This window comes from Phycodurus eques, chromosome 11 (genome assembly GCF_024500275.1).
Source record: "Phycodurus eques isolate BA_2022a chromosome 11, UOR_Pequ_1.1, whole genome shotgun sequence".
NCBI lineage: Eukaryota > Metazoa > Chordata > Actinopteri > Syngnathiformes > Syngnathidae > Phycodurus > Phycodurus eques.
The window spans coordinates 8,774,301-8,800,762 of NC_084535.1; the positions used below are offsets into that span (position 1 = coordinate 8,774,301).

The 26,462-nt window shown below is 41.5% G+C and overlaps 1 protein-coding gene across 3 annotated transcripts in view; it reads right to left on the reverse strand.

The window, feature by feature from the left end:
• Positions 1–26,462, reverse strand: part of grid1a (glutamate receptor, ionotropic, delta 1a) — a 269,061-nt gene that overhangs the window by 91,528 nt on the left and 151,071 nt on the right. For all 3 annotated transcript variants that reach the window (XM_061690419.1, XM_061690421.1, XM_061690420.1), the window contains one exon: positions 9,079–9,284. In XM_061690419.1, coding sequence (XP_061546403.1) covers positions 9,079–9,284 — 206 coding nt within the window. The remainder of the gene's footprint in view (positions 1–9,078; positions 9,285–26,462) is intronic.

The following is a 26,462-nucleotide window of genomic DNA, read 5'->3' on the forward strand; positions in this document are numbered from 1 at the left end:
TTCTAATAACCTTTGTGTTTTAAATCCTAAAGTACTCGTCTGTTTCTCTTATGCAACCTACAAAGTGCAATAAAACTGTCAATCTCAAGAATTTTCTCATCGGCTGATTTTACTTACAATGGTTAAGATCATCGCCTACCACCGTGGGGGACCTATGTTCAAGTCCCCGACTGGATCATCCGCCAACATCCCATGGACTCACGGCTGTGGTGTCCTTGAGCAAGACACTGATACCCGAAATGCTCCCCGGGCGCTTCAGCTGCCCCCTGCTCCAGTGTGTTCCACTAACGTGTATGTGTTCACTGTGATGGGTTAAATGCAGAGAACTAATTTCGTGTGCATGCATGCATGTTCATGACAATAAAAAGTGTTTCTTCGTCTTCGGGCGAGAGGCGGGATACACCCTGGACTGGTCGCGAGACAATCGTAGATTCATCGTAGATTGTTAATACATGATATCGGAATATAATCCAAAAACAGTGTACAGTATATTGTTCTTGGTATTGTTAACAAATAGCATACATTTATTTATTTTTTAAAAACTTTTTTGCAGTTTGATATCCCAAGATTCTTCGATATCCTTTAATCTCTCAATACAGTTGGGTAACGTGGGAACCTAAATAAACCACACCACATTGAACGCATCGGCTGGAGCGAGCCATGCTACACATACAGTAAATCTCCTGCAGTCTCGTAATGAAACAGTGTACAAATAATTCAATACTGTACTTTAACAGAATTTTCACATATCAGTTTCCCCCATCTATCCATTTTCTGAGCCACTTCTCCTCACTAGGGTCGCGGGCGTGCTGGAGCCTATCCCAGCTATCATCGGGCAGGAGGGCAGGGTACAACCTGAACTGGTTGCCAGCCAATCGTAGGGCACATACAAACAAACAGCCCTACAAACAACCATTCACACTCAGATTCACACCTGCGGGCAATTTAGAGTCGTCAATTAACCTACCATGCATGTTTTTCGGGATGTGGGAGGAAACCGGAGTGCCCGGAGAAAACTGAGGACTGGGGATTGAACCCCAGTCCTCAGAACTATGAGGCAGACGTATCAGTTTCCTTTATTCTTTATATTTCTGGTGACTTTCACTTTAATGCCATTACATTTCCTATACTTTTACTCCAATACATTTCCCCTAACCATCTTCGTTACTCGTTACTACAAAATAAAATCCAAAGAAATTGTTTGTTGAGGTAATGCCTGAACAGAGGAGCACAAAGTGGAATAGTCCTGCCTGTAATGATAACGTAGGGATATCTGGAAGGGAAGTTGATGAAAATGAGTGGTAGGTGTTCATAAAGTCTTTATATAAGCATATCTGCTTGAGGCCAGCCGACGTCAGTGTTGTGTGATGGCCAGACTACCCCAACAGTTTTTTGAATACTTTTATTTTTACTTCAATAATTATTGTAAATTGGGTAAGTTTGATATCAGAAAATGACTGGATACTTAAGTAGAGTAAATCTCACATACTTTAAGACTTTATTTAATACAATATTCTACAGGTCTACCAAAATTATTCTCTTTTACTCACGTATCATTTCATGTACTTTTTACAAGACAGGTCTTCTGTATTTACTTCTTAGCAGGAGACACTCCAGGATATGCCCGGCTTCTCTCGCCAAAAAATGATAAATACAATTTAAAGAAAATCCGCTAGCATAGGCCAACTCACTCAAGTGCAATGGAAAATGGATGGATGGATTTTACTCAAGATGAGACTGAGGGCAGGAAGAAAACAGACTGCTGCTGCAAAATGAAGACTGCGGAGTAGGACTCTATGCTATTGTTAGCATGTGTGTTTACTTTTGTCATTTTCCAGCCTTGTATCAGCAAGCAGCAGTGGTATTCTGTACATCATCTGTGTGTTAGGTAGCTCAGCCCTATGCGATATTTCACATACAATACTTTCTATGCACTCATATATTTCCTCCATCAACCCAGACTTATTGGAAACGCACTGAATTTATTTTAATAAGGCGGGGCAAGTGGATAAATGCTGGTCTCACACTGTTGTACCGCAGCACTTACTTTAAGAGTTTACCATCAGTACAGTCTATCCATCCATTTTCAACACCGCTTATCCTGGTTAGGGTCTCGGGGCGCCGGAGCCTATCTCAGCTGACTTCGGGCAAAAGGCGGACTACACCCTGAACTGGTCGCCAGTCAGTCGCAGGGCACATATAGGCACGGACAACCATTCACACTCACATTCACTCCGTCACTGAGTGGGAACTGAACCCACGCTGCCCGCACCAAAGTCAGGCGAGTGTACCACTACACCATCAGTGACCCAGTACAGTCCAATATTTTCTTAGTGCTTGCATGTCTTATTCCCTTTAAGAGAAATACAGCTGGGACAACGACGGGCCCAGTTGGCCAAGATGGTCCATAAAGTCACATATTGAGAAACGAGCGGCAACTTCGGTACTCAATAAAAGGCAAAAGTAAAACAGCAGCAGCCTGCTACCAGCGGTCCAGCACAGGCCATCCAAGCTCCTTAAATGTGCTCCTGCAGTATCTTACACCATCCAAAGTGTCAATAGTACACTGACATTCTTGTTAATTCACCACATACCATACATAAAGTGATTACACAGTAATTAACTAGTTTCCACTGTATCATGGGATTTTGGTTGAAGTCACACAGAGTGTTACTGTATTTAGCATGCAGCAGAATTGTGAAGCTGTGTGCTCCCAGCATGCATTGCGCCACAAAATGTTGAACTGTTGCATAATAAAGACGTTAATCCCTAATGTTCATGAATGATAAAGATACGTAACATTGATCGTGTGTTTATGTTACCAGTAGTTCATTGAATGCGTGTCTTATTTAACTCTCACGTTACATGTATGTTGGACTTTTTATTTTTCATGAAACCCTGACTGTGTGCCATAGAGTCAACTGCTAAATGAAGCTAAAATAAGCATTACCTGACCTCGTTCTTCTGTGAGCCAAAAGAGCTCCCATTTATACCATGTGTAACTCATCAACACCGCAATGAATGGAAACATTGATTTGACTCTGTTGTCAGTAAGTTATTGCAATTCAAGTTTACAGGAACTTACCGGTAACAGTGTTGTCAGTATCCTACTATAAAAACCCTATGAAATGTCTAACAGTGTAGATACAGCAAACCCCCAATGTTCACGGAGGATTGGGACCGATCCCTGCCGCAAATAGCGGAAATCTGTAAGTAATGGACGCCCACCCAAAAAAAAGGTTTGTAATTCCCTATAAAGGCCACACGATGGCAGCAAAGCATTTTTTTTTCTTTTTGACAAGTCTATGGTCTGATAAAGTGAAGGTCCTCCCCTCAGTTCAACATAGTTGCTTGGCACAAAGATGAAATCAGATTGCACTAAAGCAATCTATAGACAAACCTTTGGTTTGAGCATTAAAAACAGTAGGTAGGTGAGGTTTTCAATGAATAACAGATGATAATCGGCGACATGGCAAATTTGCGAATGCTCAACCGTGAATTTGGGGAGGTTCACTGAAAAGGGCTTTGCTGAGACAACTATTTACATTTTTTTTGGTGCTCTTTCTATAGCACTTCATGATTTCAAAAGATGGCGCCAAAGCCTTGTCCAATGAGAAAATTGTAATTGTTGTCTAGGAAGTATTTTTTTTCAAGTTTTATTTTTCTGAAATCATCTGTAAGCCATTTATTTTCAAGGGTTTGCGTTTGAATTAAAGTGTTTCCTATCTTAGTTTGTGGTATATATTGATACAGTTTGAATTATTAATACTGTATCGGCAATTATACAAATTCTTAGCGGCATCAGTTACTCACGTTTTTTCAAGGCAGGGCTTGGTCCCAACCCCCCGGGAATAGCTCGGGTTTACTGTATTTATTTTATAGAAAAATAAATTTCAAGTTTTCTCAAACAGTTAAATATTTGTTTTGATAGTAAACAAAAGCCAGAAGATTCAGTATTTCCTCAACACAACACGTATGAGTCATAGATTTTTATTTGATTGACATTTAAAAAGTGCAATAATGACACACCACAATGCATCGCCAGTCTTTCGCCGTCTTTCGGCGTGTCGGAAATGATTGTCGCGTTGACTTTTACTGCTGCACTGAGAAAACAGATTTTTTAAACTGTCACGCCGGTAGACGTATAGACATAATTACCTTTAAAATGATTCACTGTATTTGTATAATTTTTGTATTTCTTCTGTACGACTCACACAAGAGCAGCTTTCACGCCTATGGGGAGGTAATGGTGGTGAGGGCTGTCAGAAATCTTTAGTTGGATATTAACACAATGGAAAGAGTTCATTCAAAAATGATACAGTATATGCTAAAGAAGTTGGGTCGGTCAGACTCAAATCACGCTCAATCTTTTCATCCCTCAGCAAAACCCTGTCTCTTTAAAGCATTCATCTTATCACAATAAATCAAATAATATTAATTACTTAATGACTAACATAACAAATACATTGTAAAAATAAACTGTCTATTCATGTTTTGAAATAATACTACTGTAGTACGTGCAATCACTGTATATAGTACAGGAAGTCCTCGAATTGCGAACGAATTCCGTTCCTACGCTGGCGACGTAAAACGATTTTCCGCGTAAGTCGGATTTCACCGTTAAAGTCGAAATTTACGGCGAAACACTTCTGTTACGGGTATTGTCCCACGTGATTGTGACAGCAAGCTCAGTGTGTGTGGGCGTGTGCGTCGATGTGTGAGTGAGACGGGACTGTGAAGGAGGAAGGAGTGCGCGCCGGTGCGAGTGTGTACAGTGGCAAGTGTAGTGACGGCGACCGGGGAAGAGTAGCGATTAGCGGAGGACCCGTTGACGTTGAATGTGCAGAGGAGCTAAAAAGCCATTAAAGAAGCAAATCGGTGCTTCGTGCCTTTATTGTTGCCGCCACCCAGCTCAGCTGCGCAACGAGAGAAGGGAGTTAACCCCTGCATCTCCCGACCACGGTCAGGTGACCGTAGCAGGAAAGGTTAACACTTCGTATAAAGAAACTATAATACATTAAGATAAAAAAATAAGATGCTGTACTTACCATTACTGCTGAGAGTGTGAAAAATGGCAAAGATACTCCCCACGCACAAACACAGACAAGCACTATGCACTAGCTAAGCAGAAACACTATGGTGCTGGGACAAAATGGCGGACGAGGCGCGGGCGTCGTAAAGTCGAAACGTCGTAGGTCGAGTATGTCGTAACTCGAGGACTTCCTGTATTAGTAAAATGTACAGCATCTTTTACTAGTACGGTTTCCTATTCAGTTCCGCATGTCACATTCCGTTTTCACAAATTTGCCTAAAGCATTATAATCATTGCTGGTGAAAATATAAATGACTCTCTCTTAAAAGCCAGAAGAATCCACTAGACTACAAGAATAATAATCATTTGTCGAGTTACCCCCTACCCTCTAAAGATGAATACTCTGAGCAGCTCACTTGTTAATTGGGGAGTGACTTGGTATCTCACAAAACCGGTCACGTCTTTTGCACCTACATCAAGTGCTAAGTGATTTTACAAACGCTCGCTACTACAAGCCAAGGACGCAGAAGCAACGTCGGCGAGCTTGAAAATGCCACTTTGCGACTCCCGCGGGAGGCTGGCGTGACTCGGCAGAGGGGTCGCCTCACATGAGGGGTGCACAGAGCCGTCAGGTGTCAAGGAGGGAGGAGAGACTGAGCTGACACCAGACGCCGCACCCACTCACGGGCGATGTGAGAGGAGAGACGATGTGGCAAGTGCCTGGCTGGCTGGGCCCAGACACAAGAGGCGAGGATTCCGTGAATCGAAACATGAGAGACGACATGAGCATCATGAGGACAAAAAGGGCGAGGAAGGAAAGACATGGAAGGATGATGTCATGCTAATCATTAGGGTTAAGCACTTAAAATAGATTTAAGGGTCCAGGCCAAAGTCAGACTCAGGAAAAACGTGACTTCTTAAGCCTGATGCATTGTGCGAGATAGACAAGTGACCTTGACAAGGATTAGATGCGTCGAAGCAATGAATGAAAATTGGATAGAGTACGAAAAGGGACTGTAATGGAGCTGAAAAGTCATCAACCTCAAACACTAACAATACTTAGAGACATATTGTGCATTTGTTTTCACAATTTAAAACAGCTTGCAGGTTTCTTAATTTCCAAAAAAAAAAACATAAATAAAAAATGTAAAAAGTCAAAATACAGAATACTTACACACTCCAGTTGACCCCTTGATTTTGGGGGAGCGCTTCTGTCTAATACAAATGCGAATACAGCTTTGTTACCATGACGACCAGAGGAAGAGCTAGGGCATTGCGACAAAGTGAGGGCTACTCAGTGTTGCCAATTTAATGACTTTTATTATTGATTTTTTTTTTTTTTTTTTTTTTTTATAAAAGAGAGACTAGCACTAAATCTAGTGACTTCTTGTGGTGTTATTGAGAGAGTTCTGGAGACTTAATGTTCACCCCTTTTCAGCCCTCCCCCTGTTTTTGTTACCATGACATCCAGGGGCGGAGTGTTGCAACTAGGCAAGCAGTTTACTATCTAAAGAGAAAATTGAGCCGCCAAAGAGACAGAAGGCATCGGTTGTATTTTCACTTACGGAGGCAGCACTTCATCACCAAACGGATGAACTACACTTTGTCAACCACACACAAATACTCCTTCTACTCCACTTTACATTTTGTACATTTTCAGTGCATGCTGGTTATCAGAAGCTAACTAATTGTTATATGTCTTAACATTGCCTGTTGGCTTTGACATGGTCATGCTTCTGTGCATGCTTGAAAATGGTGAATCTTCCCCCAGCCTGGGTCATGTGGCGAGAAATGCAGAGTGGGGCGGTTTTCATGTAATGTGTCAAAATATTAACCCACAATTCAAAGACGGGGAAAAAATCTGAAATAGGCAGCCAATAAAAGATTTAAACTTGGATGTGTAATTTCACATTTGAAGGACAGGCAGACACTCCAGAGAACCAACTGTTTGAATGCAGGCAATTAAAAATTCCCTTTTCCATAATATGTCCACTTTAAGGCTGTCATTGTGTGTCATCTGTAATTAATTTGCGATAAGAAGCTATCCAGCAACTTTTACCTAACATGCTCAAGGCACCATCTACATCATTGTCATTCCTCACTCAAATTTTCCATGCACTTCATACCCTTCCCAACATCCATCAGTGTCTCACCTGAGCTCTCTGACAACAGGTATTAATGAAGCTCAGATGGATTATCAAAGCTGGGAGCACGTCAAATAATTCAACGTATTCACAGAGGCGTTCGGGAGCTGGCGTCGGAGCGTGACGCCGGGGCTTATTGCCCAGGACGCCTCGTATGAATTATAAGAGGGAAGACAGAGAATGTAAACGGGGTAGATTAAACAACTTTGGGAGAGAAATAAAAGAAGGGAAGAAAAGACTATGGTTTTAAGTGCAAAAACGAAATTCGTGTAGTGCAAGCAAAGCTCAAAGCCAGGTCATTAATAAAAAGTAGTACATTTTCACACAGTGAGTGATGTCTTTGGAAGGGTTTCACTTCCATGTTCATCAATCGGGACTCACAAGTCAGCTTTTTGACTGACTTTTTCTGTCACTGGGCTACTTGCCAAACAGGATACAGTACACATAAGGAAAGCACAAACATGGCTAACTTTTACCACAAAAACCCTATATGTGAATGTCATTTTAAAAGGGCAGCGGTGTGATATATTTCCTTTTACTCATGGCAGTAAAGCCTACAAAAGTCTGGTGAGAACCAACCGGCTCCGAGATGAGATGGATTTCAGCAAAATGTCACATCTGAAAGACAAGCGTCTAATGATTCTTTGTCTATTAGTGCTCTGTGACTGGCATGGGCCCAGTCAAGGGCATACATCGCTTCTTGCCTAAAGTCAGCTGGGATAGAGTCCAGCTCCCTTGTGACTCTAAAATGCACTGAAAATAAGCTAGTAATTACAAATTTACGAGATAGGGACATTGTATCATAATGTTCCAGTGACAAAAGTTGAGGATTTGGATTCGGAAAGTATTCCTGACTACTATAGAGATATATAGAGTGGATTTTATGTTAATTCTCTCAATTCTGACAACTACAAAACTTGTGCATCAGACTCTTTGGAAGGGAAATGTATGCATGGATCAGCCAAAGACAAATGAATTGGAATAGAAATTCATAGGTTTAACGAAGCTTCGCCTTAGCAGGTACTTGCACTCTCCTCCAAAATGAACTGAACGGTGAGGCCAATTTCAATGTTTACGCATTTAGTTCCAAGTATTTGCATTTGTATCTGATACACAATTTAGAGAATAACATTATTTGTAAAGAAAGACTACATTCTTAGGCGAGTAAATGTTTTGGAACAGACCGCCTTAAAATCAAGACTTCATATTTGCTTGCAAATCATTTGCTTGCATCAAGCTTACGACCCATGGACATCAAACTTTTGCAAGTAAAATTAATACTCTTTACGCTTTAAATCTGGGAATTGACTTGGCACTCTTGTTCTCATGTTGGTGACACTTCTAATTGTAAAATAATAATAATAATAATAATAATAATAACTATTCTGAACCTGAGCATTCTTCTATTGTGATGGTTCTCCGGGCCTTCACTACAGCCTCTTTCAGTCGTCAGTTGTAAAATTCATGCTCAACAGGATTTGAGTCCGGAGATTTACTTGTATTGTCATTCCGATACTTTTAATCATCTGAAAAATGTGGTGTTTCATTCTAAATATTGCTATATTAATTTGTGCTTCAGCTGTAGATCTAAATACCTGAAAGACAAAATACAAATGTTCCACTTATGTCTCATTTTCCTCTTTTGACGTAATACCCAAATGTTTTTAGTTTTTAGAAAGTAAAGAATTTGGCTTTACTGTTCTAAAAGTTAGAGGGGAGTGTAGTTCTCCAAACTAGCGGACGTAATACGGCCCTAAATACCTCAATTAGACAACATGTTTAAATATGTAAACCGCCTGCTAAGATGCTAACGTGTAAGGTTGCATTATTCGCAGTTTCTGGAGTAGTCTGAATTATTGTACTGTATTCTCCTGCCCTCACATCACTGACAATAGATCCTACCTGGTGGATGAACACCTGTGCTCCTCGGGGGCTCATGAGCAGCACGGCCCGCCGCAGAGTGTCCCGGTAGCGGTTGAGCTCCTCGGTGCGCAACGTGTTGAAGAGATCGTTGAAGACCCGGCTAACGTTGCGGTCGACCCGCTGCAGGGAGACGTCCAGACCCAGACGAGAAGCCTGGTCCATGAAGGTCTGCAAACCGCGGATATCTGGCGGGAGAAAAGATAATAATGTTACGTTTAAATTATGTTGTTGGTAGCCACGCCAATCACGTTTTAGGCTACTGTGGTCAAAACGGGATGGACATGACGTAATGTCGGGGGGATGGGACGTTTAACCGTGACAGGCCATGATTGCCATGGACACCTGGCCAGATTTTTAAACTGTCCACAAATTTGCCACAGCAGTCACGGTGCAGATCACAAACCAGATCGGCCGCAGTAATATAATGTGAACGCAATAAAACGTGACAGTACCAAATAGGGCATTACAAAACTTGGAGGCGGTCTGTAGTGGGACAAAAAGTACGGAAAGTATTCAGAACCCCTTATACGGAAAGTATTCAGACCCCCTTAAATGTTTTCACTCTTTTTTATATTGAAGCCATTTGCTAAAATCATTTAAGTATTTTTTTTCCCACATTAATGTACACACAGCACCCCATATTGACAGAAAAAAACAGAATTGTTGAAATTTTTGGAGATTTATTGAAAAAGAAAAACTGAAATGTCACACAGCCATAAGTATTCATACCCTTTGCTCAGTATTTAGTAGAAGCACCCTTTTGAGCTAATACAGCCATGAGTCTTTTGGGGAATGAATGATGCAACAAGTTTTTCACAACTGGGTTTGGGGATCCCGAGTTAAATATATGAGTGTCAAAACAAAGGGTCTGAATACTTATGGCTGTGTGATATTTCAGTTTTTCATTTTTAATAAATCAACTAAAATTTCAAAAATTACCTTTTGTTTCTGTCAATATGGGATGCTGTGTGTAAATTAAGGAGAAAAAAATGAACTTAAATGATTTTAACAAATTGCTGCTATATAATAAAGAGTGAAACATTTAAGGGGGTCTGAAAACTTTCCTTACCCACTATATGTATTTCCTGGACATGTCTCAGTCCTTTCAAGTTATGTTTCATTCCACTGTGTTTGGTATATTTTTTGTCCTGGTTTTCCACATTGTTCTTCTTCTTATGACAAGCTAAATTTTGTCGCGTTAAATTTCAGCACGTCCTGGCTTGTGACAGTTTACGGGCCCAGCAGGAGATCTTTTTTCCAGTCTGCCGTGGGGCCAAACATCCTCCAAAGCTGCATGGTATCCACTGTCATCTGGAAAAAGCCTTGATAAAACATGAAAAATGTGTAAGACCTTGATCAGACTGTAAGAAACGTGAAGGACCCCATCAAATCGTGACAGCCCGGGGTGGGAACATACTGGCCTCTGTGGTAGACCGCCGGCCGAACTGTCGTGCGCCTTTGAGCCTTCGGGACTCAGCGGCCCCTTTCCCCAACGGCCTATCATGACTACCGTGATGGACTGTGAGAAAACAGCAAAACCTGAATACTGAAAAAAATAAAATAGCCACAATCCCATGGCACACTATGTTTCGAGGGAAACGGGGCTGCCATGGCATTAGAAATTCAGTTAGCAGGTTGTGCAAAATAATTGAGGCAACCTTGTAGAAGGGGTGGTGCATGGAAGAAGGAAGAACACATTAAAGTTTCATAAAAAAAAAACAGGTGCAGCTACCCGAACTTATTTGAATGGCACCAATGGCATCATCAGCATTAAAAAAACAAATACAAATATGACGTTCCACTGATTTTGCAGTCTTGCACATTGTGTGACATTGTAATTATGAGAACTAGCACAATACCGTACTGCATATTTAAACAATCAATGTGCAGCGTAAGCCTATCCCTCCATTTTCTAGGCTTTTCGCTCCCTTTTCCATCTAGTCAACCCCAGTTACTTTTACTCATTAAATGTCATTTATTCTCATTATCACAAGAGAATCAATAAGATAGAGAAAGTGTATTCGTGATTTCAAAGGTCGGTAGATAAATCTTCACTCCTGCTCTCTGTGGAGATGGCATCCCGGCAGTGATGCGTTTAAAATTTCAGCGAGAGATGTAATTTTCCTCCTCCCACAACAGCGTCTCTTTCATCTCTTTTTAGGATAGTTTACTGTGTCTCTTGAAATATGAGAAGATGCCGCTTTAAAGCAAATATTAAAATGAAATGTAAGCTGTACATAATGAATCACGTCATTAGACACTTTCGTACAGTTCACTGTACTGTATTTCTAGGAATGGCTCCAGGGCAGATTTCGCTCTCAAAACCAAAGTATGACAAAACAAGTGTTATTGTCTTTGGGTTCCCTCCGGTCAGCAGGGGATGAGACTTCAGGCACTTCCAGTTACCATAGCCATTTGTTTTTGTTTTTTAATTTGTTTAATTTTTATTTTATTGTCCCTTATGGGTAAATTCAATCATAAACAATATGAACTATAATTTCTTATGAGCATTTATGGCCATTATCCATTGTTTTCACACTAAAGTCTTAATAAAAGGTGTAGAACTGAAATTATTACAGAACCCTAAATATCCACGTGTAAGAGTGGTTGAAATAACTGGGGCTATTAATACCAAGACGGTGAGGGCGGAGCTATGTCATAGAAAAGAAAAAAGTGAGCCTCCGTAAACATTTGATTGCTCGCACTGCAGCTCTGCTTACCTTGTGGCTTTGACACGATAACGCAGCAGTGTAGGCAGGCAGCTGTTTAAAAATGGTGGCTCTTCACCCGGCTTAGCATCAAGTCATGGACGGAGAAACCCGGTGTGGGGGCGGGATTATATAAATCAGCCCAATTTTGACGCCTTAATTCAGCAAGAATGGTTCACTTTAGACACATTTTTGGAAATAGGCAGATAAAATATTTGGTTATTCAATTTCACACTTGACGGGCGGTCAGGCACTCCAGAGACCCAACTACTTGTATACAAGCAAATAAAAAGTCAAATTTGCATTATATATATTATTTATATTCTTATGTTTTGTAAGATTATCCTACACACATTAAGAGTGGATTTGTCCCAAGTAAATTGACTGTTCTGTAAATGTTGTACTAGAGCGGCTCCAACTACCGGAGACAAATTCCTTGTGTGTTTTGGACATACTCGGCAAATAAAGATGATTCTGATTCTGATTCCGGTATAGGGTCCGAAAAAGACTGGGGCCGAAAATCTTAAATATTAAAAGTGTTCAATATTTACAACCAAAAATCTTGGTGTGTGGGGAAAGACGACGACTCCCGTGTCGTGACTCCTTGAATTGTGACGTGAAACGGAACATGGCCAATCAAGAAGCGACCTGACAGAGGAACAAGGAAGCGGCCATAAACAAACATGTCCTACCGGATGTCGTATTTTGTATTAGTGGGGTCACCAGACAGACATAAGTATTTTCCAAAGCAAGTCTTTTTTGATAACATCATCATTGTACAACACTCCCGCCTCCGGTGCTTTGGCAACACTTGGGAAATATCCGCTCTACATATCCTGGATTCTAGAATGGAAAACAATCCTTAATTTTGTAGTCTTCCTTACTGATAATATCAGAGCACATCTCATTCAATACTACCAAAACTGTTAAATGGTTGATTTTTTATCATCATGTGTGGGTCTGTAACAGATAATCTTTTAAAATTTGACAAATCCCTCTGTGTGTACCTTGCCTAAATCACATACTGTATGTGCAAGTCATAAATTCATGCAAGTCCTTTAACGTTTACATTTCAATCAAGTCCCAAGTGACTGCGGCAAAAATCAAGCAAGTCAAGCCGGGTCGCCACGAAATTTCAAACAAGCCGAGTCAAGTCATTGCTTGGGTTAAGCATGTCACAAGTCAAGTCATACAAGCTTGCTGAGTCAAGTTGAGTCTCGTGAATACCGAGTCAAATTCAAGTCCAGTCTGTCATAGATTTTAGCCAAGCAAGTCCTAAAATTGGTGATTTATGTCTATGTCAAGTCAAGTCACGGGACTCGAGTCCCCGACATGTGCCTTTCAAATGTTTTTTAGGCTTTTTAAAACAGTCCCTCCCGGGCTTTATTTTCTTTTAGAATTGTATGACAAACAGGCTCAGATGTGCATGCATTTTGTTCTTTAGCCTTTCTATATGTAAGCGTGTGTTTTTGACTGCAACATTTATGCGTTGCAGTTCTTGGAGCTGTGATGAGCACACAAATATGATCACAGGAAAATCAATAAACAGCGGGAGTGCGCCAGCGCTAATTGAGTTGATGTTTAGCTGCTCAGGGCAATGTATGCAAATGGTCTTAAATGCGTTTTTTGACTTAGTCCTGTCGCCAAAGCGACATAATGGTGGGTCATTGTCACTGCACTGCCTGACCAGAGGCTAAACTAAAACGATATATGACCAAGCACCCTACCAAAGCACGTCTTTGCAGAAAGAGTGCAAAGCGCACGTTTGCTGTTTTGCCATTTAAATTTTAGGTGCTGCTGCATAAAACTGTTCAATGTGCAGAACAAAACATGAAATCAATTTGTCAACTCCGAAGCAGTGCCAAGCTCAGTAAATTGAAGTGGCCACACTCCACGGCGCTACTTTGAATTGAACGGACATTATCTTGGACACTTTTTTGACGGAGCACAAACATGATTTGTGATCTAATCGCCATTCCCTCTGGCCTCACGAGGTGACTGAAATTAATATATTTTGGCAAAATTATTCATCATAGTAATACACTGTGATAACTGCACCAAGGCTCCTGTTATCAGTAAAAAGATGTTGGTTACACACCAAGCCCACACAGCGTAAAGTTGAATGAGATGTGACGAATTACCACTACACCTACATTGTGTTTCTCAATGGCCATATTGCCAAATTTTACAAGTGCTCCTTCAGTGTTATTACCTCCCCCGAGCGGAGGGAGGGACTGGTTTTATGAGTGGGTACTTTTGTTTACAGTGTTTTAGTCTCTAAAAACATGGTCGTTAGTTTGGCAATAGGCCATAGAGGCAACCAAAAATGATGGAGTTCAGATTATTTTTTTCCAAGAACTATTGCATCAAATTCAATTCTCTCTGGGTGTGTGCGTGACATCTGGAGAGCAAGTTGCTGTTAATTCTTGCAGTGTAAATCTAGCCTCACATTACAGTAGCCTCTAATACTATAACCATGGAAATATCAGCTGTATTCAAGCCAGTTCACTCTGAGCTGCCTACCAAGTTTGTAGTGGGTCATGAGGTTAAATACCTAGCAAATTGTTATATTTTCTCATAAAATGGTTGCAGATGAAATCATCGGAGGACTGTCTGCTTCTTGCTACCCTGGCAGCAGCCTTGTAGATCTGAACATTTTAACAGAGCCAGTGCAATGACCATCGGCGTAATCCAGTCAACCCAAGAGCACAGCCGGTACCACATCATCTGTCACCCAACACTCTCATCCTTTAAAAGGCAGATTTTGTTATGAATTTTTAAAATGTGAATATATATATATATATATATATATATATATTTTTTTTTTTTTAAATCAGTGTGCAGTTGTGAGAGTGTGAAGCTACTCTAACATGTCTCCCGGCGTTCGTCTCACTGGAGCTGAAACGCTAGCCGGGGCTCCCTCTCGGACTGCAGTGGTGCGGCAATGAGCGTATCATGATGAAAGGGCTCAGAGGTTTTTACCGAGCTGTCAAGCTGCGTCGCAATCTGAGCGGAAAACCCCGAGACGTGGCGACGCTGTAAGCCCATGTTTACTCAACACAGAGATGAGTCTGTGTAAGTGATCACAGACTCTTACAACAATAATGCCACTTCATTCTGCGATATATACTGTAAATCAATTCTTAAAACTGAATTTTTAGAAGGTTCTGAGTGGGATATTAGAAGTTCAAGGTCTTATGTAACTCGCTCTGATGTAGACTCTAATTTTCAATGAGATGTGGCGCGGGGATGTCCTGTCTCATGCAAATGAGTTATTGCTCAGCCCGGGGTTGGGTGTTTATTTAGCCTAAAAAAGAGAGCGTGAACTATGAAGCGCACGAGCCCTGATAAAGATAATTAAAAAGGAGGCAACACTTCATCACCAAGTCGCGAATAAGGCTTGTGTGCACATCTGTGTATGTGGTGGTATAAGTGCCGCGAAAATGTATTTCTCATTTTATTGTTCTTATTCAACACATTTAAATGTTTCAGATCATCAAAACAATCTTAATATCTCACAAAGATCCATCCATCCATCCATTTTCAACACCGCTGATCCTGGTGAGGGTCACGGGACGCTGGAGCCTATCCCAGCTGACTTCGGGTGAAAGGCGGAAAATACCCTGAACTGGTCGCCAGTCAGTCGCAGGGCACATATAGACACGGACAACCATTCGCACTCACATTCACACCGTCACTGAGTGGGAACTGAACTGTAGTGGTACACTCGCCAGGCGAGTGTACCACTACACCATCAGTGACTTCTCACAGAGATAATTCAAGTAAATATGAAAAGCAGTTTTTAAATTAAATCCAAGGCTATCTGGCCTTTGTGAATGAGTAATGCCCCCCCTGAACCTCATAACTGGTTGTGCCACCCTTGGCAGCAATAACTTAAATCAAGAGTTTGCGCAAACTGGTGGTGAGTAATTCGAATCACTGCAGAGGAATTTTGAAACTCTGTCTTACTGGTGTATTTTTTATTTTTAAATAATTAACTACCCACTTAAGGTCATACCCCAGCATCTCAATTGGATTGAATTCTGAACTTTTCACTTGGCCACCACTCCAAAACTTTTTTTTTTTTTTTTTTTGCTACTCAGAGGTGGACTCGCAGGTAGGTTTCTGATCATTGCTCTGAATAACCTAAGAGTGCTTGAGCTTGAGTGCACGAGCATAGCTGCACATTGGCCTGCAGAATTTTCTGGTAGAGAACAGAACTCATTCTTCCATTCATCAAAGGAAGTCATCCAGGTCCTGAATTAACAATACAGCCCCAGAACATCACATTGCCACGACCTCGTCTGACTGTTGCTGAAATGTTCTTTTCATTAAATGCTGTGTTATTTTTTACACCAGACCAGATTTAACTTTTGTCCAATCAGTCCATACAATATTTCACATTGGGCCAGATTGGTCAGGATTTTTTTGAAAGCATGTTTAACCATTAAAAAAATAATAATAAGTGAAAAAATAAATCAATAAAATTCAGACAATACTCACTCTAAAATTAAAAATTAATTTTTCTGTGAATATTTAACATTTTACACATTTTATGCTTTTATACTAAACTGTAGATTAAACTGTGGCCAACTGGTTAGAGCGTCAGCCTCACAGTTCTGAGGACCCGGGTTCAATACCCTGCCCCGCCTGTGTGGAGTTTGCATGTTCTCCCCGTGCCTGCGTGGGTTTTCTCCGGGCACTCCGGTTTCCTCCCACATCCCAATAAACATGCATTAATTGGAGACTCTAAATTGCCCGTAGGCATGATTGTGAGTGCGAATGGTTGTTTGTTCCTATGTGCCCTGCAATTGGCTAGCAACCAGTTCAGGGTGTACCCCGCCTCCTGCCCGATGACAGCTGGGATAGGCTCCAGCACGCCCGCGACCCTAGTGAGGAGAAGCGGCTCAGAAAATGGATGGATGGATGAATTTCTGTGCATGTGTGGCAGATACAATATTATGGGAATGAGTGCACAATATTTGCCAAAAAGAAGTGTACAAATGAGACATTTATGTCTCTCTTTTAGCCCATTGTGTTACTGCGGAGTCAATATATTGAATCTATCCATCCATCCATTTTCTGAGCCGGTTCTCCTCACTAGGGTCGCGGCCGTGCTGGAGCCTATCCCAGCTGTCATCAACTCCACACAGGCGGGGCCGGGGATTGAACCCGGGTCCTCAGAACTGTGAGGCTGACGCTCTAACCAGTCGGACACCGTGCCGCCTTGTATTGAATCTACCACTTAGTAAATAAAAAATATAGAATCAAAAGAACAAAAGATGGACCATCTTATTTAAAACTCCATAAATGTATGATTTCATTTTTGCAAACTTTAAAATGCTTTATGACAGGGTTTTTTTCCTCCTAGAAAACAGATTGAAACTTCACTTCACTGGCAGAGGTAATGAATCGATAGAACAATCAACAAAGATAATCTTCAAAAACAATTTATTTCTTTTCTTTTTGAATTTTAGACCTTAGTCACACTCAAGTGATTCAAGCTATTATGTTTCCTCAATCAGTAGGATTGTAGTGTCTTATTTACGTGAGAATAATACTGACAACACAAACTGTCAAACTATCATCCCGTGTCATTTATATTGCAGTTATTCTCTGTTTTACAAGCTCCTTGTCTTTTTATGGAACGGCAATTAGCCAAAGGTCACTCGCACCTTTCCTTTGCATCACAAAATGATTTGACAAGTTAGTCAGCGATGTTATAGACCTTACGACTTGAGTGAGTGCTTAAGTGAGACGGAGTTAAATAACTCATTGTGAAGGCATACAAAGAAAGCGCACGTGACATTAAAGGGCCCGCTGCCGCTTTTGTCGTGTGCCTTGTTTTGTTTTCTGCGACGTGTCACCCGTGGTGAGCTTCCCGACGATTCAGGCGCGCTGCAGGAGATATCCTTTCGAGTTTGTCATTTGCCTTATAAATGCCTCCTCTCGACGAGACAGAGTGCTTCGCCCTCAATGCAGTTTAATCAAGCCCACATCTAATCCCTGCCTAATTCTCTGCTGTGCTAACATGGCTAAGCACTAAAGGAACGCTAGAGTGTCAAAAGAGACCAACTAATCTCAAAGAACACACTGTAACGCCTTCCTTAAGCGGGGTAGACACACTGATAATCGGACAGAATTATTTCTGATCAAAGTCAGCAAAGGTCCGATTGTCGGCTGTCTGCCAGCGATTGGCTGGCAACGAGTCCGGGGTTCACTCCATTTCTTCGCCTAAAGTCAGCTGGGATTGGCTCCAGCTCACTCGCGACCCTAATTCGGACAAGTGTTGGAGAAAATGGATGAATGGTTTGGTGATTTCATTTATATTGTTGAAAAAGTAGCCTTTAGCACTTCTACAAAAACTCATAAATGTGGGCAAATGCTGACATGATCAATCATGCCGACTCAGGCTCTTTTTGACAAACGAAAACATTCTGGAATATATAATTAGAAAGGGAGGTGTTTGTTTCTTGGCAGACGTTTCGCAGATGAGTTCATATTTTAGCACGCTGTGATGCCAACATTTGCTAATTAGCGCTGAAAACCAAATGCAGAAGGTTTGCTTATTACCTGACAGCCAAGTTTACTGCTTGGGAGGAATTACCAAAAACGATTACAAGTCATCCGGCGGGAAGCAAATTTACCAGCAATTTAATGTTGAAATCTAATTGGATGAATTCACTGGATAATGTTTGTTTAACACTTTGGATGGATGGATATATTTTGATTGCAAAATAATAATTTATTTATACATATACAACTATGAAACACACTGAAAGGAACACTGATTCACCGCTTGACCAGAGTTGAAGGCCAGTGGCTTGTTTACACGGCGCTTGTCATTCACTCCATGAACTGTGTCATCTTTTTTCACAATCTGGACACACACTTTCTACGAACTACAGAGACACATACTCTATTTATACCATACATATACGCACACTGTTCGAGTGTGAGGTGCTTAAACTTATCCGATTTACGTGTTGCTATTACGCTCCATCATAATCCACGGGACAAGCCGAAAGTCAGACCGTAATTCTTCTCCTCACAAGCAGTGCTGAGCTCAAATCCAAAGCGCTGCACTGCTAGCTGCAGGAATCAGTTCTTCATTGAGTTGTTTACAAGCTTGATATTCACTGACAAGCTGTGCCAGACACTCCACTGTGCCTCCTTATTGAAAAATGTACTTAACGTCAATAGACGTTAATGGCGGTGAAGGGTTGGATTCCAGTTAACATATACTGATGTCAACACTAGTGAATGAGTTCAGATCATAATTATATTTGCCAATTGAATGTGAGGACCTGTTCATTGCTGCTTTAATTTTTAATTTCTCTTGCATGAAGGTGCTAAAAAAAATAAAAAATAAAAAGTGTTCCTGCAGAGCTGATTTTTCTCCATTCTCACATTAACAAATTATATCTGAAAATGTATAATGACCAAGTGAACTAGTAGCAAAACAGTAAAAGTGCTTTATGTGCCTTTTTTGTATTTTTTTGTATCTTTTACTTGAGATTGGAATGAATGAGCTCAACAGATTCATTACATTGAGCATCATTCTGCTCCACAAACGGGCTGCGTAAATGCAAATAAAAGACCCCATCATCAGAGGCTGACTACTGAATGCCTTTAACAAATATGTTAATTGACCACATACACATGATAACAGAACCCATACTTGTATTCAGCTACATAAGTTGGATAAAGGTAGGATTTTTATTTGTTTGGATACAGCTCTCCATTTGCATTCATTAGTGCACAAATCCATCACAAGTTCTGCATGCTCATGAATAGTGAAAAGTGATTTGGGTGTTCTACTCATCGCTGTATTACTTCAAACTGTCAGATAAAAACTAAATTGAAATAATCGATGCCATCTTTTTGCACTTAGTCACACTAGATGGAGACGGGTGGAGTGCAACAGACGCGCTGATTCTCATAGATAAGCACACGACTTTCAGTTTTCACTTGAAGACACTTATCAACAGAAATGGTATTATAGCAGCCAATTGAATCCATCCATCCATCCATCCATCCATTTTCTGAGCCGCTTCTCCTCACGAGGATCGCGGGCATGCTGGAGCCTATCCCAGCTATCATTGGGCAGGAGGCGGGGTACACTGGGTGCCAGCCAATCACAGGTCACATACAAACAAACAACCATTCGCACTCACACTCACACCTATGGGCAATTTAGAGTTGTCAATTAACCTACCACGCATGTTTTTGGGATTTGGGAGGAAACCGGAGTGCCCGGAGAAAACCCACGCAGGCACGGGGAGAACATGCAAACTCCACACAGGCGGGGCCGGGGATTGAACCCGGGTCCTCAGAACAGTGAGGCAGACGCTCTAACCAGTCGCCCCAATTGAATCCACTAGAGCAGGGGTGCCCAAACGTTTTGGCTCAGGGGCCACATTGCCGTAAACAAATTGTCATACGGGCCAGCATTAATTTTACATGCTACCGACGAGGGGAATGCTTTTTTGTATTTTTATTTTACTGTTTTACTGTGCTGTCTGCTGCTAGGTAGATCTTATAACTGCCTGACCTGGATAAATGAAGGTTAAAATAAAAATTAATGAAATGCCAAATAAAGTATTTTTATGAAATTTGACTCAAACTCAAACTTTATTCATCAGAATCAACAAACAACGTTTGCATTAATGTGAAGGGTGATACTGAGATCTCGACTGCAGTAAATGGGGCAGGTGTGGCTCAAAAGCGGTGGTTTTAATGCGCAAGATGTCACGCAGCTGGGAGTCACTTAGTCTTGTCCTCGCGCGGTTCTTATTCATGTTCATGACTGAGAATGTCTTCTCACACAAGTATGTCGAGCCAAACAAGCTCAACATTTTCTTAGCAAATGTACAAATCTCTTGGAACCTGTCTTTATCCAGCTGCTGGTAAAACTTGACAAGAGGGAGTTGTTGGTACCGGCTGCAACACTGTGTCACACTGCAGCTCAATGAGCTCCAGCTGCAGGTGGGCTGGAACGTCACTGAGATTCACGGAAACGGTTTGGCACATAGAACTTTTTGGTGAATAATACAATGGAGTTTTATAGCTTTACCTCCTTCTTCGCTTACTTTGTGACACACTAGGGTTGATAATCCACTGTGCTCGCCAACCATGGCAGGTGCGCCATCCGTAATAATCCCCGTGATTTTATTCCACTTTAATTTTATGTCATGTACGGCGGAACAAACAGAAGCAAATAAATCTTTCCCTCGTTTGGTCCTTAAGGCTCTGGAGGTCAAGTAGCTCTTCACGCAAGTTCATTTCACTGTCCACTCATCTAAAAAAAATCAGTAACTGAGCGCTGTCGGATGCATCCGTGCTTTCGTCACAGGCTCACGAAAAAAATTCAATCTCCACTCCTTTTGCGTCCAACTGTCTCTTAATATCAGAAGAAACTTCTTCGCTCCTTCGTGACACAGTGCTACGAGCCAGGAAAACATTGGCGAACTGTTGCTTTTTCTCAGGACAAATGTTCTCCACCATTTTCATCACACAGTCTTTAATAAATTCACCCTCAGTAAAAGGTTTGCGGTGCTTGGCAATCAGCGTTGCCACCTCATAGCTTGCCTTTGTTGCATTTTCATTCGACTCACTGGGTCTTGTGAAAAAGTGTTGCTGTGCCGTTAAACCAGCTTCCAGTTGCTTCAATTTTTCACTGCGTTCGTTCCCAGTTAGCTTGTCGTGATTCGCATGTTCCGTCTGGTCGTGCCTCTTTATATTGAACTCCTTGAACACAGCCACAGTCTCTTGGCAAATTAGGCAGACGCAGTTGCTTCTAAACTCAGTGAAAAAATATTCAGACTTCCATTTGTCCTGGAAACGTCGGCCCTCGCTATCAACTTTCCTTTTCTTACTTCCAGTTGCCATTTTAGAAATGGGCAAAAAACAGATCATGCGCAAAACGGCCCCGCGAGAGTTCAGCCACAAGTTTACTGCCATCCTGTGGTGAAATATATAATTGCGCGTGTATTTTGTACTGCCGGGCCACATATTATTGGTTTTATGACAGAGGCTTCGGGCCAGTGGAAATATGAACACGGGCCGGATTTGGCCCGGGGGCCGGACTTTGGGCATGTCTGCACTAGAGTAATTACCATCATGATGAAATATTACAGTGGAGAATTATTCCTTAAAATATATATAGTTCTAATACATTTAGCCTGTGTGTGTTGGTGTCTAGTGGGGTGGCATTGGGTCCCTGCGGCCTCCACCGTGGCCAGTTGTCGGGGCGCCTTGGTGGGGCCGTCGGACCGCCCTGGGTCCCTCAGTGTGGGATGTGTCCTGTCCACCGGGCTGCTCTCGGGTGGACCTCTGGCCCCGATCCCGCCCCTCGATTGATTGGGTGGGGTCATGAGCCTCCGCAGTGCAGCCACAGCAATTACGGGACACTTCTGTCCGCAGGCACACACACCCCCGGGACTCTTTCGCTGGGTGTGGGGCCACTCACTTATTGCAACAAATAACTCATGAATATGCGAATTGCTTGGGTATCCCCCGCACTCACACTCTCGTCCTATAGACTTTCATAATTTACATAGTCAAGCCCACCACACTTCAGTTGTACAGCCGGGTTCACGACCCTTGTCCTGCATGCTTCTTCTCCGGCCCTTGTCCTATTCTATCTTGTCCTGTGTCCTTCCCTCACAGGGTGCAGCACTACAACCCCATGCAACAGTGATATCTAATGTTTCATTTTTGTCGATGTCATAATTTACTTTTCTCATCCTGTTTACAATTAGTGCTTTGTCTTTTGTCTTTGTTTCTCTCTCCCCTCTAGAAACTTTGTTCTGTTCGACTGATCGATTCTGATTCTCAATTCTCAATAAATATAATACTAAGAAACCATAGCAGCAGCTTAAAAACTCCACTGTGACACAGTAAAAACTGTTCCGGCATAATAGGGATACAGATCCTCCATTGTGCTTGACCGAGCAGGCTGTTAGTATGGAGGAGAAGAGAAAAGAGAAAAAAAAAAAAAAATGTACAGTGGTGCATTTAAAACAACCACAACTTTTCCTTGAAGTGTGCTAGCTTAATGCGAACACAAAGGGAAACGCCATAGACAGGTTAACAAATTGCATCTACGTGGTGGTGTAATGCACATTAGAAGGTGCCGCAATGAATTAATCATGATGCGCAAACTGTTTAATTATTTACATTCCATTTAATTATGTTATTACTACATTTCTTCTGATGAAGTAGGATAGAGGGCTATTTTACTTATTAGATAACACCTAAAATGAACCATTAAGGCATTTCCCTTCATTTAAACGGGGAAAGTATGAGTTTTGAATTACAAGTGTGGTCACGAATTAAACTCTTATCACAAGGCACACTGTAGTAGTAATATAATTATTACCCACTGAAGAGTCTGCAGGGTGTTGGGGGGAAAATTCAGCAGAACCACAAAATAGGCTGAAAACTCAGTTTCTATAACGATGTTCAACCAAGTTATCTTTTTGACTTACTTTCCGGCAAGTAAGCGCTTGCCCGCCAGGAGATTGTGCGTTCTGTGTAAATTGAAGAAGAAAAAAACAAAACAAAAAACAAAAAACATGATCTTGACCTCCTTTCTTTCCACTTCTATTTTTCTGCAGGCGGTTGTGCTTTGGCCTCAGTAATCGTGCTGCAAGGACAACGAGCTTCGTGGCTACTCTGACTGCTCTTGGATGAGGATCCTAATTTGTCGCTGGAGTAAGAAAAAAAGCGTATTAAGTAGTCTTAAATGAGCCTCGTTTGTTTGTATTCCAAAGCTCACTTTCACAGTTTTATAACACTTATTCACCAAGAGTAGCTTGTGATTTGATGAATAGATATTTCCACATGAAAAACACTGCCTGGGGTCATTATACGCTACATCACCTGTGGGTTCCGCTGCACTGAAACAATAAAAAGATAAAGCTCATTAGCACCCTGAATGGCACTCCTCCAAACTTGAGCTCACTTAGAACGCAGCGTCTGAGGAGTCACAGCGCAACAATGTGGCATGTCCGTGTGCGGCCTTGCCAATCAAGAGTTCACGCGCGGCCATCTGCCTTTTTGCCAATGAAAGGTCGGGTCCACAGAGCCGCCGTAATGAGAGCGATGAAACTAGAATGCAGAGTGTCTGAAAATACATAAGACACTATTGGGACACGCTTGTCTTTCATGGTGCCACAGATGATCCAATTAGGCTCTGATTTGTCTCTTCGTCTGGATGTTAATAACCGCCTCCTATGCTATCCTGTTGTTGTTGTTGTTTAACAGTGCCGCCCGACGAGCCGGATGGTTTGTTTCCCAAATACATCTGGGAAAGAGACTGCAGAAAGTGTAGTGTGACTGCAGGAGCTCCAATAAAGCTAACATCAGAATCGGAATCATCTTTATTTGCCAAGTATGTCCAAAAAACACACAAGGAATTTGTCTCCGGTAGTTGAAGCCGCTCTAGTATGACAACAGACAGTCAATTGACAGAGAACACTTTTGAGACATGAAGACATTGACAAAAACAGTCACTGAGCAATAAAGTGTTGCTAGTTATCAGGTAATGCCGGTACAATTTTGATTTTATTTTTTTACAATGCAGTTGCAGAGTCCTCTAGCACTTAGAGCAATTTGAATGACTAATATAGCAATAGTCCGGTGCAAACTACCAAACTCAGTTTTGCTCCCACTGCCTTTTTAAAAACATTGTTTTAGCGTGCATGCATGCTATCGTATGTTTTAAGCTAGCGTATGTTTTACCATGCCTGCGCCCAATAATATGGTGTGCCTGATGTATGTGTTAAATACAGAAATAGACCGCGGAACTGACACTGCGCCTTTTAATACGGTGCGCCTTATGGTCGTGAAAATACGGTAGTCATGCAAGAATCTGAGACAATGTTGATTGTGCATATACTCCTCAGTCAGTGTGCAAACGAGGCAGATGCTACTCTGGCATGAGTGGCCAGTAGTGGTTAACAACAGATATGCAAATAGTGCAGTGGCGAGACTACTTCAGTGAGTCAACGAGTATGTATAATTGGCCCGACAGAAATGTGACAACAAACTCAATACAAAAACCTTGACAGCATGTTGCAATGGAATTGTAGGGTAGCTGTTTAAGAAGTTGATTGCAAGAGGGAAGAAGCTGTTGGAATGTCGTCTAGTTCTAGTTTGCATGGATCGCATTGATTCTGACTATTTGCGGCTTGGGAGCACATACCTCGGGGTCAAAGGTTTTGCATTGCAGAAATGGGTACCATGTCTTTAGCAATGTTCACCGTGATTGACTCCATGATTGCCCTCTACAGGGCTCCTTTCTCGTTGTACGGTAAACAATATGGAAATAACTCAGCTGCATATTTTCTATTTCTTAGTAGTGGAGGGGGAGGCGGGGGGGTGCTAGAGTGGTTGTCATTAAAGTCTGACGGATGCATACATACATTAAACAATTGCTTCCATGGAGTATTGAAGTCTTAAAAGAAAATTTTGAAGTAATATATAAAGTAAAGCAGATTTAGTAAATTTCAAGGATTGATAAAATATCAGTTGAATCGAGATTCACGATATACAGTATTTCCCAACAATATAAGACTCCTTCAATTGGGTTCTGTGTAAAAAGACAAAAAAACAAAAAAAAAACAAAGGCAGTTTTTTCTAATAAGACTCTGATGTGGTATCGCAGTTTGATAAAGAGCCTTTTATCTTCTCAAAGGATGTTCAAAGGCCACAGTCATAAATGATTTATACTTACGCCTCATTGCCATTGAAGTATGCATTACATTGTAAAGGTCCATTGTCACTATTCGTGTAGGGTTGCGGATTATTACTCAGGTACCAAACAAAAGTGTGTGAGTAGACTGGTTGGTGAAAGAACAGCAAATACTGCATGTACTCCATTGCTGTCTACTGTGAGTCCTTCTTTATTCATTTGTGGCTTGCTCTAGCACCTTTCACACTGAGGTTTGGCTAAACTGGTTCTTTAGAGATGTAACAGTTTACTCACCTGTGCCTTTCACAGAGTGCTTTTGGCATGTGGGCAATATTAGCATGTGTTGCCTTCCCGCCATCAGATGTGTGGTGACGTATAAAATAGCTGTCGGACAAATGAGTCTGGTGTGTTCAACTTTACATCCAGCTCCTAGCTTTCTGCTATCCCCTTGTGTACAGCTGCAAAGCCTCTGTACCAGTTCGGAAACTGTAAAAATTTGCAGGTCAACTCAAGTACAGTAGCCCATTCCATGTTGGTACCTGAGCCCGAGCTCTGATGCGAATTGTGGAAAAAAAACGAGTAATAAAGGCCACTCCCTCAAAATGTTTATTATTGCCTATATTAATAGTTTAAACCACAGGTGTCAAACTGGTGGCCCGGGGGCCAGATCCGGCCCGCCACGTAATTTTATGTGGCCCGCGAAAGCAAATAAAAATTGCTCATTGTGTTCTGGTGTAATACCATTGAGATATTTGCAAGCATTTTCTTGTTACCCATCCCACTTCGAAAAGAAATGTAATAGTCGAAAAACATGTTTTTAAAGGCTTCTGATTTCAAAACTGGTTATTCATCAATGTGTTGTGTATACTGTATGTAATTACAGTATATGAGGTAATCTTTTATTTATATGGGTTCACAGTCATAGCGGCCCTCCGAGGGAAGTCATGACTATGATG